Below are 14,049 nucleotides of genomic sequence, written 5' to 3'. Positions count from 1 at the left end.
CACTAGGGTGCATGGCTGTTAAGGTTCATGCGGGCAGAGGCCTTGGACGGTATTAGAAGACACTGCAACACAGAAAGCATAATATATTGACATTAAACAGGAGTGGTTAACAAAGCGATATTACAAGGCAACACAGATGTTACATTAGACAAGGCTGGTTAACAAACACAATCTGACAAGGTAGCACAGGTCTAAAAAACAGACAAAAAGGCACATAATGCGCTTAGATATATGGCCCTTATACAATTGACTTTCTTTTATTCAACCCTGATGGGATGGACAAAATCGATCAATTTATCTAGCGAATCAAATTAAACAAGATCCAGGACAAATGCCAAAACACACCTTTGATTCAGTTGGCAATATTTTCCCTATTCTTGTACGCCCCTGAATCAAACGCGTGCCCACTTTCTAAGTGTCCAAAGTAATAAACTAACGTAGAAATTACCTTAAAGCACCTAAACAATGCAGAAATGTAATGCACAGCGACTTCTTTAGCAAGAAAAGTGGGTGAGGACCCAATATGTGTTGCACAATAACAGCCGGTTTCCGAAAGTCGGCCTCGCTGCAGATGGAGGAGTGAAAGGAAGATAATATAGGTTGAATGTCTTTAATTGAACTGCAATAAGTGAATTGAAATACCAGTTGCAGCATCCTCTCCCACACTCCCCCTCTCAACTATTTCTGTTGGTGCAGCGCCTGCAAAATATGCAGTAGCCTTTCGAAGTTGTGACTGGTTAAGAAAGTAGTCAGTTTATAGAGGCCAAATTTAGTTCCTTTCTCATCTTTATATTTACAGTGGATTCGTGAAGAGTCCTTGCATGAAAATTAGCTTTTCACGGCCAAGGAAGGCAATCTGCTGAATTTAGCAAATTGTGTAGTGAATAAAATTGAACTTGAGTGTCGCTTAACTGAGGGAAGGGAAGGACTACGTGGTAACAGGACATACATTTATTAAGGTTCAAGAACTTGCAAGCCTTCACAAAGGTACAAGCTAAGCTGATCCTTCCATAGCAGATGCGCTCATTCCTAGCTGCTGTTAATGAAAGTCGTCATGACGACAGTGGACACGGCTGTGCTCGTGGGTCCACAAACGGCACTGAGTACCCATCTTTTAATGAACACCATATGATTGGAACAGTCTTTCTGTTCATGTCGTGAATTGAGCACTTGAAAAGCTGTTTTCTAGCATTGCTTTAAGTTGCTATTTTCAACAACTGTGTGTGCTTTGTTAATGTGCTGTTTTTCTTGTTCTGGTACATATTGTGTTGCTTAGCTGGGTTGCAACTTCCACTCTTATCCTGGACAAAATGTTGGACTGGTATGTGTGTAAATTATTCAGCGAATAAAGCAGATGTGAAGGAACAAGTGCTTGATTTGGCACAAAGATGTGCACAGGAGTATTTTTCATGAGTACTTCTATGTGCACTCACATGTGCACAAAGGACTTCACAAACATACTACTTCGCATGCACAGTGATTTTAAATATAATAGCTTATAATGGGAATCGCTGTAAGAATAAAGGAGGAGATTGTTACTCGTCTCAGTTTTCTTTCTCCCTCTGTTTTCTGTAGGTCTTCTACTGCACCATTGTGATATTTCTGCATGCACTCTACAACTATGGAAAGAACATCAACCCTTCCTGGTTCCCAGGTACAGCCAAATTTTGATGATTAGCTGAACTCTGGTTTCATAGATTTATCTATCAATCCTCAGCCAGTTAGTGATTGTGTAAGCTAGTGAAGAATGCAAATGTGGGAGTGACTTGACCAATTCCATCATTGGTTCACTCATAAAAATTTACAAAACCAATTATTCACAATCTAGTGGTTTATTGGAGAGAGGGATATAACATATCCCTTCTTTTTGCATTGGATGTGATAGTTCACGCTGTTCTGATGCCTGTTTTTATTGCAAAGTTACGACATTATCAAAATGGATACCTCATCCTTTTGATTTTTTTTTTATTGTTTGCAGTTCTTGTGCACAATATTTAAAGCCCCTGTCAAGGGTCTGCTTTCAACAGATGGTGGCTTTTATCTCCTGCTTTGAAATGTAATAAACTCCATCACAATTAGTTCAGTGGATACTGAGAAAGAAAATTTTTCAACTCCCATGCATTGAGATAGGAGCTCCCGAGATAAAGCTTCTTCTCAAGCTGCTTTTGACTCCACCTGTATAAGCGTAAATCTTTGTCTCTCCTGGGCTTCTGAAGTCAAGTGTTCTTCCTCAGGTACTACCAGTGATATCCAGTGCATTCTGTTAGAGGGGCCGCGGTGGGTGAGCCCAGCATCTGAACAGTAAGTGCAGTTCGTGAATGAATGAATGAATGAATGTATGAATGAATGAATGAATGAAGTGCAGACGAACTTTGTTTCTGCCTAAAAGAGTGAGAGGCGTCTAAATTAAAATTTAACAGAAGTTGACGCGTTCCTGAGCGCTGCATTCTTCATGGTTGCAACACTCAAATTCTTAGTGGCCTTGTCGTCTTCTTCAAGTGCGTCACTAACTGCAGGTCAGAAACATGCAGCAAGAAATTGCCGAAGATGAGATCCTAGTATACATATATTTCGATAATCTTTTGTTTTAGAAAATGGTGAAAAGCATGTTCATTGTCGTCATCACCACTTAGACACTTAACGCCCAGAGTCTTATCGGGAGGACATATATACACAGCAAAATGAAAGAATGGAACTGTAGGACAAATATTCTTTCTCATTCTCCACAAAGAGGCCAATCTCTCACTGCACACATTGCTCAACCATTGTAAAAAAGTGGTGGCCATGATCAGAGACGGTAACAACACCGTCAGGTTTCTGATTTTGTATGTTTATAGATGTTGAACAAAGAAAATTCACGTGAAATGGTAGTATGCATCCCAAAAGAACAAATTGCACGGGCTGTCCCTCCCGAGTACGGGATGCTAATAATGTGCTTTCTGATTATGTTCGTCACTGAAATGAGTTGAACACGCCATAGTGGTGTAGTGGCATTGTCATTGCGCTGATAAGCCTAAGGGCACGGTATGAAATCCCAGCCACAGTGGCTGTTTTCCATTGGGTGCACGTTAAAGAACCCCTGATGATCATAATTAACCTGGAGTCACCCACTGAAGCTTGCCTCATAATCGCATCTTAGTTGTCGCACGTAAATTCCTAGAATTTAATCTTTAATTTTAATGTTGAAATGAGTTGAATAATGAGAAGTGATGAATATGGAAAACAGATTAAAAATCATTGTTATATACTTTGATAGTAGTTGGATGTAGTAGCTGATAATGTGAACAATGTTTTTGTAGATATCTGTCATTAAGTAGTAGTTGTCATTGTAGATTTTATTTTTTTAGGTGGCAGAATAGAATGTTATTTGTTGACTGTTAGAAAAGTGCTGTGTTTTTACCCTTGCAAAATTTTACTGTTGGAGCTGATGTTAAGCTTCGAGAAAGTTTATGCTCTGTGCTGTTATTTATTTTTATTTTTAGGCCAAAACACAAGAAAAGAAAAGTTGAGCCTGAGGTATGTGTTCATCATTCTTCCATGCATAATGAAGGACAATAGGCAACAATATTGTTAAATTTCTCTCTGAGGCTGAACATTAGGATGCTTCTTTACTGGCATGGATTATTCATGCTTCTCCCAGTCAAATGTTACTACGGCAACTCATCTCTGTGTATTGGATTGTGTTTAATGCAAATGCCTTCGGTGATTGCTTAGCTTATGCAGACTTAGGTGCTTCTGCTGCATAAGCATAGTAAGTACAAAACATCTTAAGTCATTCAAGCAGAACTTTTTGTTGGGCTAGTTGGTGCACGTTACTGAAGTACTAAAGCGCCAAACGGATGACACAAGAAGAGACAGGGACGAGCGCTTACTAACAACTGGTGCTTTATTGATAGAAACACACAATATATGCGCAAATCTGGCAACGCAACTCACAAATTGTTGAATATCATATAATAACCAGGCAAAAGGCGATAAAACGATTGTAAAAGATGACTAAACTCGAATAAAAGAGGACGTTCGCGACAATGACACGTGGTGTATAGGGCCAAAGGACCATAAAAGATAATGGAAGATTATCTTTTATGGTTTTAATAAGATTAGAAGGAAGGGCCTGGAATGTGTCAGTGAACCATCAAAAATACTGTATAAATGTGAAGTGTCCTTTTTAGAAGCCCTTAGTTAGAACTTAGCACATTGGTGTGCCGCCTGCATGAAAAATCTTAATCTTTAAGTTTCTAATGGAGTGTTACAGCGGTGTTGTGTATCGCGTAACTTTTACCTTTTATGGTCCTTTGGCCTCATACACCACGTGTCATTGTTGCGAACGTCATCTTTTATTCGAGTCTTTTACAATTGTTTTATTGCCTTTTGCCTGGTTACCATGTGATATTCAACGTGTGAGTTGCGCTGCCAGATTTCTTGTTCTCTTGTTCAACCAGCTTAAACTTGGTAAATTTGAAAACAGAGTATATGCATTCTGATTTGCCTCCTTATGTTTACATTTCATTTTGACTTGATAGTAGATGATATAGTACCAAACTGGTTGCATTGTACCACACTTATTCTCTCGTATTGACCCCTCTTTCCATAATCAGGGAAGAAGTAAGGCAATTTGGGCAAATTGGTATGGCATATTTGCTATGGAAAATGCATTGAATCTCGTAACAAAAAGGAAGAGGAACACACACAAAGACAGTTTTTTATAGCACATTTTTCGACCAGAATCTATTACAACTGTTACACTGAATTTCTTGAACAATAGCTGCTGCATTTAATAAGTAATAATGATGTGCCTGTAGTGGTGCAGCTATTGCCTCCAGAGCCAGTGAAGAAGAAGACGGATTATGTCCAGGTCACCACGTTATAGGGACCAAGGTTAGGCCCACCACAACAATGTGCGAGTCAGCGAGTGAAACACCTGAAAACCATTCAGACGGATGGCAAGAGTCGAATAAGCTCTCTTTCTTTAGCATTTTTTTTTCTTTTTCTAATCTCGCAGCTTGCAGCACGAGGCATGAGATGCACGCTGGAGCGCACCATATATAAAAGGCAGCCAAGGAATACGACAGTGGCTGCTAGAGAGCACCCCCTTCCCCCTTTTTTTCATATCTGTTTCATATCTTAAACTGCTTGCTCTGGAGTACCATCTCAGTACAGTACGAAAGGAACATGTTATTGTAAGGAGATGTGATTCCTTGATATGCATTTGACTATGAAGTTGGAAATGGGTACTGTAGGTCATTTAGGAGTTATTGGGTGCTTTGTGATCATTCAATTTTGTGACAGGGTATGGCTCTATTACTGGCATGCCACACTTAATGAACTGGCATGAAAATGCCAATATTTCTTGACATTAACAAGCTCTAAGGTCACCACAGAAAAAGGTCAAAAGGTGACTTCATGGACAAGACAAGACTGAATGGTGTATTGCCGTGGAACATTAAGGCCAGCATTGGACTCCTGCTGGCAGGTCAACATGGTACCTGCTGTTGGGGCTCAGTGACTATGGGGTTCTGCTGCTGAGCACAAGGTTGCAGGTTCGATACCCAGCCACAGCTGCCTCAATTTCGTAGGGGTCAAATGTAAACATGCTTGTTTGCTTAGATTTAGGTGCACGTTAAAGAACCCCAGGTGGTCAGAATAGGTTCGGAGCCCTTTACAATGCCCCTTATAGCTCCGCAGTTGCTTTGTCAAACCTCACAACTGGATTTCATCTTTGTTTGTAGCAAGTGGCCGTGTTGCCGCCTGCAGTGAATGCTTTTGTTGTTTCCACAGGGAAAGGAGGCTGAGCCGCCTGCCCTGACAGTGAGCAAGTGCGTCCCTGCGGAATCAGCGGTCGTGTTGACACAGAGCTTCCTTACGGCTATACGCTGCTGGTCCATTCTGCAGTATCTAAAGAAAGGCAAGTACTTTTCATGGCTTCATTTCTTTTTTTGCATTTTCGCTCAATACTAAAGACCATCCACACACCATCCATGCAACGCAGGAGGGTAATGACATTTGTCAAACACCGCAGTGCTGCATATTGTTGGAGGATTCCCCACAATATGCAATTGCACTTTGCCCAATTGTGTAATGCACAGTTTTTTTTTTTCCCCGAACCTTGCCCTGTCGGAACGATGCTTTATTTAACTGCCCCCCCCATTTGCTGTAATGCGATAAGGTGCTGAGGATACTTGCCCCAACAGAAAAAAATAACAGTTAGTAGGGTTTGCTTTCTCTGACGTTTAAACCATTCTCTTGGCCCGGTCAAGTTGTAAGTCGCATTGTCCTGCATCTCAGTCATCCAATGCTTGATTAGTCAGTAATTGCCATGCTGAATTTATAAATGAAATCTTTCTCACCGTGCCATCACGAGTCATATTTGAGAGAAAAATTAAGCACAGCATCCTGTAATGCGTACTCCATTCCTGCAAACACCTTTGCTAGTCCAGAAGCAGTGAGCATTGTCACCAGCACCAGTACGTTGGTTTAGGAGAGCTTATACAGCATGGTTTGGTATAGATAGCACATGAAAACCAAAGGAAAAGGAAAGAAACAGACACACATAGTGCCAAGCGTGTTATTGTCTCTTCCCTTTGTCCTCATTTTTTGTGCATTACCTATACCAAATCACCGGCATCCTTTAGGTGGAGTAGTCTTTGTGCATTTGGTGCATGTGATAACAACGCTCTCGGGTAACCATGCGGTCACCAGCTCTCTCAAAACTGTTATTAATAAAAGTGATGTTGTGGACATCTTGGAGCACTATCATTTTAACTGGATTGTCTTTGCTATCCCTTTAACGAAATTCTTTCGAACATAGCACTTGAGGACATGTAGCAGCCTCCAGGAAGCATTGATATACTGGTTGAACAGTAAGGTCGAAGGGCACCTGACACCCCTGCAAATATTCTCGAATAAATTTAGTCTTAAAACATAGATATATCTTTGCAACGGGAGTATTGGATAGTTCCAGTTTTTAAATTTAGCTGTGCATTGACAACATGCTATAGCTGCATTACCATTCTGTCTCATGAAAATTTGTATCTTTAATCTAATATCTAACGCTGTCCAAATATTAATTTTCTTTTAATGGCGTTATTATATATTGCTGCTTTAAGGTTACAAATTTTTTGTTCATACTGCTACATCATAAGTTGCATATTACAGTGTGTCTGCTTCGAGCATAGTGTCCTCAGGTTTGCAAATAAGTGCCGACTGTGACGAGGGCTGTTTTGTTTCCAGAACTGGCCCGGCTGTCACAACACATTCATCTGGAGGAGTGGCCCTGGTTCCAGTCCTTTCTTATAGAGTCGCTCATCTACCAGGTGTGTCTTTTCTGTGTCATTTGTGGTGAAAAATTGCGTGCCAGACATTAGCTAACGTTGATACCCTTGCATTAGAAGATGTGACACAGCGTTGAAACTTGAGACAATTAGGCAGCATATGTTTGTGCTGTGCCCATGGGGAAGTTGGTCCTAGAAAAAACCCAAGTGCCACTTTGGACATGTGCTGCTAACTGCCTCATGTTCTGTGCTGTCTGTTGTCTTCAGATGAGTATAGATCCATGATTTGAAAACATCGCTGCTCTTGTAGAGGTGGGTTGCTCTTGAAGGAGTGAAGCTGTTGTGCGTGAGTTTCCAGTATGTCAAGCAACCTCAGTGGACAGGCACCTTTTTTTCTGCCTTCTCTTCCCCATGTTTCAAGTTTTCAAGTTTGTACATGCTCAGAGTCAGCATGTATTGTTATTATTATTATTGTTGTTGTTGCTCTATTTTATGCCTTCATTGGTAATTCGTTTTTTACGTGTTATTGAAAATGAAGACGTTTATATATTTTGCAACATAAGTTATGCTCAAGAGCCTATCAATGTGATTTTGCCGTGACTGTCAGGTCTCTGCCATACAGACCCTTGGAAGGCTTTGGCACACCTGGCAAGAAATGCGTGTACATAAGAACTTGCAATAAGGATTATTATTATTATTATTATTATTGTTATTATTATTATTATTATTATTATTGCTATTATTATTATTATTATTATTATTATTATTATTGACGTTATAAAAAGAATGTCTGCTCACTACATTGTAAATGACCGACTAGCCTTGGGCTTGCATTGCTACCAAATTAGACAAAATGAGTTGATCGACTAATTAATTGGTCCATAGGGTTTAATGTCATCCCATGGTAACTCTCAGACTATGACAAATGCAGTAATGGAGAGTTCCAGATTAATTTTGGCCACTGCTGATTCTTTAACACACATACACACACCTAAATCTAAGTTATGCAAGTGTTCTTGCATTTCATGCCCATTGAAACGCAACCACCATAGCCAAGAATGGCGCCTTCGACCCCATGCTCAGCAGAACATCGTAGCCACTGAGCCGCCATGGCAGGTTTAATGAGTCCGTAGAGGGAAGGGTAACAGGGGGAGAAGACACTTGGGGGTGGGTATAGAAAAAAGCAACAATCGAAATTTACTTTAGCTCTTGTCCTTTAAGTGGCAGCTGCACGTTTATGCATGTTTGGTGTTATGACTGCATCACCATTGTAAGTATCCAAAGCTATTACATGAGTAAATTTGAGTCTTGTTAATCCACACACAAAAAAATTTATTGAAGTGAAAAGACGCAATTCCTTTTGCATTGTTTAGGAATAGGCCCCTGAGTCATGTGTCCTGCTTGTTTCTCTCTCACTCAGGACCAGCCCAAAGAAGCCATTGCAAAGCTCTACAACGTAGCCGAGACGACAACCGATCCATCAACAAAGGTACTCAGCGTAGCCTGTCTTTAAAGCTGTGTGTAAATTTTGTGTGAGGAGGTGCATTTTACACTTCAGTATTCGCTTGACCTTTTATAAGAAATTACAATTAGCTTTTGTCATCGTTTAGCATCGGTGCGCCTCGGTGCCACTGAGTGAACGAGCACAGTGAAGGATGAAAGAGCGAATGCAGAGCGCAGTGGGAAATGAAAGACAGTGAAAGCGGAGGAGGGTATGGCGAAAATGTGAGAGGAAAAGCTTAGCGCTGCGCAAGACAGGCTCTGCGGCAACGACCGCTACAAGATCGCACCAGAGTAGCACACCGTTGTCTGTTCACCGATGGCACGTGGCAAGCATATGCACCGATACCATATATGGAAACAAAGCACTGCATGAGCGCAGGTCTGTCTGCAGTGGCTGCTGTGAATTGTGCCCATGCGTTACCCATATGCTGCCTCTCACGATCTCCTGATTTGCGAGGCAGTCGCACCACACTTTGCCCCTTTTACAATGTTGCTGTCCGCGCCAGCCAATATATTGCAAAATGAAAACACGTATAGAGCTGCGCTTAAATTTTGTATAATGGAGTATCGTAGTCGTTGGTGAATTTTTAACTTTTTCTTTGAGCCATAGAAGTATGTGATGTTCCCTTTGGTAAACAATATGTGGCTTGTTTGCCATCACACAAAATTAAAAGCTGTTAAGGCTCTATTTAGCCACTTTCCACTGTCGCAGTATCTAAGTCATTTCATTCCATTGCACCATTCGAGAAAATATTAAATAACTAATGTTGGTATACCGTGAAAACGTTTGTCCTGAAAGGTACGTTGTGCTCATGTTAATTGTTGCATCATGACCAATAGGATTTACTTGTGAACTTTGTAATGTTTCTGGCTGACTCTCTCTCTCTCTTTTCTTTTTCTTTTTTCTTTTATAGAACAAGGTGAACCTTCAGTTAGCCAGCTGCTTTCATTCCTTCGGGGAGTCCTCAGTAAGTAACCTGATGTGTGATATCAAAACAGTGCTGTATCACTCGCATGCTCTTGTGAGCACTTCAGCTCAGCAAAAGGATGCGTGATTTTTCACAAAACTGCAGTCAGATTCCACACTGCTGAAAACGAACACAGCTTCACTGGTAACACGAGGTAAATTAGATGGCGGTGATTGCTGACAGCTTACGTCAATAGTAGTGTGCGGCACGTATCAGCCATTTTCTTTTGTGCGTATAGATATCTTGCGTGCAAATTTTTCAAAGCTGGTAGCGCATTATTTTGTAATTAAAACCTTGTTGTCTACCTTGATGTCTGAAAATGTAATCTCATATTAATAGCTTGCAGTCTTGACAATCACTTCTCTCCTACTACACCTCTTCAATTCACTTTTCTCTACTGTAAACTTCAATTTGGTTCAATCCACTTCAATTTTGTTTTTCTAGAATGTGCTAGAAATTTGCATGCCCTTAGCTGACAAGGTCTTTTAATTGAAAGAGTCCTTCCAATGAGCTGGGGTGATGTTTAAGTACTAAAAGGTGTGGTCATCCTTGCTCCTCCTCAGGCAGCTTGTTCCAAGCTTCTGGATGTTGTGTGCTCGTTGCCTGAGACCTCGGTGGCTGCCTCAGCTACACCATACCACACACCAGAAACATTGCATAGAAAACCTGGTGAGTATGTTCTGTTCAGATCCCCTGGTGCTTTCCAAGTGCAAGAATTCTTAAGAGGCATGTGCCTTGCAGGTTTAACTAGCGCAAGATGGAATGAAACAACACAGACACAGGGCAAGAACCTGTCCTATGTTGGCCTTCTTTCATTCCGTCTTAAAGTGCGTGCTTGTAAAACCTGCAAGTATGGACCAACAAACCTAGCAAGGCATTCTTTGAAGCAACCTCCCTGTGTGTACTAACCTCAGGTTAGTTGACAAATAGTGAAGGCAATATTCCATACAACTCCAATCAGTTGGCATTCTTTTCTAAATATTATTGCGTGTGTTGAAGTTAGTAAAATTGATGTTCGTAAAATTCGTAAATAGATTTCATTGGTTTGCATTGATATGTGACTGCATAATAGGCATAAGTAGGTGTTTACATATATATTTTAAAAATACATACGTATACGTAGTTGTAGTTTTGCTGTAGTGGCTTGACTTATATGCTGAACCTTGCTACTAGAATGCTAACAGTCAGGTATAAAGCAGGTTGGCTTTTCCCCGACTTTACATGGATTGCTCTGGCCATGAAAACTGGGCTAATCCCGGAGACACTGTAATCAAAGCTTGGCCTATCCCAGTAACAGTGTAACCAAAGGTGGTCACTTGGCGGGCCGACCGTGATACCGGTGCATAATATGTGCTCTCAAAATGATTTTTATGTGGTTTGTAACACGGGCCAATCCTGGAGGCAGCACAGTGTCACTCACCCACACACCTCACACCATTAACCAATAGAGCTAACCAGCAAATATACCCAACAACATATCTCGGAGGTCTACCAGGGAAGTTATTAAGCTTGACTTTGGCAACCATTGTTCAATGGTTTCTGCCCATTTTTTTCTATTAATATAAAAGTCTTTGTACATTCATTCATTGTTCATGATGCTCTTGCAGAACGGAAGTTAGTGTTTGCCTGCTATGACAGGGCGGAGGTGCTTCGCTTCTGTATGAAGACCCTGATAACGTGTTTTAAGGTAAATCTGCACTTTCTTGATTTTATCTTTTTCACTCCATTCATTATAAATGCTGCAAGTGTAAGGTAAGGATACAAAGTAGTCCTTGTTTGCTGATATAATTAGCTAACATTTTGCAATGACAAGGACCTCATAACTTTGGAGATCTGTTCATGACTCCAGTCTGGGCATATTGCACTGAAGTCAAGGGGTAGAATCAAATGGTATTTGTTGCGAGTCCTATTTGTTCGGTCAAGAATAGGACGTAGCATCCACATGCAAAGGTAGTATAAAGAATGTGGCTGTTGTTGCCTTTGGCCATCATTTGATCGCTAAGGTATGGTCTAAATTTTCAATCAAATTTGTTAATATTGGCTTCAAAAGAGCACTTCAAATGCCCTCAAACCAGTTATATATCAATTCACTGGGACTGGAGTGGTTGCTGATACATGGGCAGCTTCAACTACGATAAAGCCAGCAGCTGATGGAATTGACATATGTAGTTGCATAGAGTTCTATCAATATTGTGAAGGCCTTCGAACAACAAGGGAGCATGTGTCAGCCTTCTACACTAGCAGCGTAAGTAACACTTATGAGGAAAAATGACAACAATAAACTATGCATTCACCTTATAAAAATAATAAAGATAATTAATTTTCATGCATCATTGAAGAGTGTGGTAGCCACGACATGACAAGGACATGACATCCAGTAGCCGCTATGTTACAGAGTGCTCAAAGGCATCATCCAACCTTAATTCATCATAAATGCGCCAATGGAACAACATAACAAAGAAATTTAGTTAGGGTTCTTGTGAATTGTATAAGCATTGAAGCATTTTTCTTTCTTTTCTTTTTCCTCTTTCTTTTTTTCATTTTTTAATTAGTGTTCAGGGAGGGTTACTTTCAGGGTCGAGGAATGGTTGCTTGAGTCACTGACAAGAAATGGACTTGGCATGTAGCAGCAACTCAATGCTGTTGAGTTTGAAAATTCTTGAGAGGTTTCAGGACCATTGACTAACCATTGATTGAAAAGTACCAACATGACGCTGGCATGCACGGCAATGATATAACACTAAAGCACTATCACACTATCTCATAATCAAGGCTTGTGCTCATATATGCGTTTGTGTGTTGTTGGTACTCCTTGTTATGGTATACTTAAACAGTGTTCCTGATGGATAGATGGATGGAAGGCTTTATTCATAGGCAGAAGATTGGGAGATGATGGGTTCTTGGTCGCAATCTTCAGTGCTTACTGCTCTGCCTTACCTTTCAGGACAAAGTTCTCATGCAGTTTAGCCGAGACGACCTTGCTCTGGGCCACTTGATAGTGATGACTCAGTACGACTGGCCTGAGGAAGAGCCACTCTTTCTTAAGCTCCTTGACGTCATCAAAAAGCAGGGGAACTTCTGCTATGGCCTCTTCTTCAACTACCTCATCAGTATCCTTTGCCCCTGCCAAATGAGGGCACAGCAAATTCACTAAAATATTACAGTTTCTGTGCCATGAACCATACGTTGAGCTTGGTAAAAAACATAGTTTGCAGATAGCATGCGCTGCTGTGAACATCTCAGCCAAATTTTTGCAGTCGTTCGCAGCTCATGGAGCTCACAAGCGAAGCGCAGTCGCCTTTTTCTCAAACACTCTTTTCAAACAGAGGCTTTTTCCTCACCCGTTTCGAAGCTGCCGGCGCCTTGCATATGTCGTCAGATGCAAGATTCCCATAAACAACTGCTATTGGCCGATAGCTGACATCAATAAAGGATGTTTGGATCATTGCACTTCTTCCTACTGTTACAGTGCACATTTATTGATGCATGTTACTTAACTGTCCAAAGTAAGCAAAAGCTTGCGTTTTGAATTTCAATAAAAAAAATAATTATGCATTTCCAGAAGAAGCTAACTATAATCTTCACATGCTCAGCTGCACTTGCCCACGTAGGAATCAAACTTCACACTGCTTATCGATGTCGTAGCCATCTGGTCTTGCTAATTTTGATTAGTTTTGAACAGTCAACTAGTGTTGAATCGCACGAAACATAAGGCCACTTATGCGCTTGCCAGTGTGTGCTTGCTCCTGGCCCTTGGTATACTTGTGTGATTGCTGTAGAGATAAGTGCGAAAGGAAATGTGCTACTCATGCCAATAGGTATAAGAAAACACAGCTGTGCGTAGCTATATACTGTATTTACTCACATAATGAACACACTTTTTTTGTGTGAAAAATATGCACAAAGTTGGCGGGTGCATTCATTATGCGTGGTAAAATGTTCAGCATTTTCTTTTTTCCATGGTCACCTCAAAAAAAGTAGAGTTTCCCCCGAAATGCGAACCATCCATTGCAATAGCAAATTTGTAGGCAGCTACACGAAGTAAGGATAGTAGTCTTATCGGCCGTATAAACTTGCAAACATTCACTTCAACGCATACTGAACGGCGAGAACGCAGCACGCACAGAGGTACCAGCCGCCATCAACTCATCCCCCGACGCATATCGCTTTTAATATAGGGCGCACCGCGGCTGCGTAATGCGCAGTTGTTGCCGGAGTAAAACGTCACGGACCTGCCTACTCCTCCCCTTCCCCCCCCCCCCCCCCCCCGGCTCCCCCCCGGCTCCATGCACGAGACGGAAGACGCC

The 14,049-nt window shown here is 41.1% G+C and overlaps 1 protein-coding gene across 1 annotated transcript in view; it reads left to right on the top strand.

Moving 5' to 3' along the window:
• The window catches only part of IntS10 (integrator complex subunit 10), a 30,547-nt gene that overhangs the window by 10,869 nt on the left and 5,629 nt on the right, over nt 1-14,049 (top strand). Inside the window, exons 9-18 of the mRNA XM_050179008.3 lie at nt 1,576-1,654; nt 2,235-2,301; nt 3,483-3,516; nt 5,779-5,905; nt 7,231-7,313; nt 8,692-8,760; nt 9,689-9,742; nt 10,306-10,411; nt 11,350-11,429; nt 12,687-12,852. Of these exons, the coding sequence (XP_050034965.1) occupies nt 1,576-1,654; nt 2,235-2,301; nt 3,483-3,516; nt 5,779-5,905; nt 7,231-7,313; nt 8,692-8,760; nt 9,689-9,742; nt 10,306-10,411; nt 11,350-11,429; nt 12,687-12,852 (865 nt within the window). The remainder of the gene's footprint in view (nt 1-1,575; nt 1,655-2,234; nt 2,302-3,482; nt 3,517-5,778; nt 5,906-7,230; nt 7,314-8,691; nt 8,761-9,688; nt 9,743-10,305; nt 10,412-11,349; nt 11,430-12,686; nt 12,853-14,049) is intronic.

The sequence above is a fragment of the Dermacentor andersoni genome, chromosome 5, assembly GCF_023375885.2.
Source record: "Dermacentor andersoni chromosome 5, qqDerAnde1_hic_scaffold, whole genome shotgun sequence".
NCBI classification, from domain to species: domain Eukaryota; kingdom Metazoa; phylum Arthropoda; class Arachnida; order Ixodida; family Ixodidae; genus Dermacentor; species Dermacentor andersoni.
The sequence above is the reverse complement of the archived record's forward strand: the minus strand, read 5'-3'. Positions and strand labels throughout refer to the sequence as shown.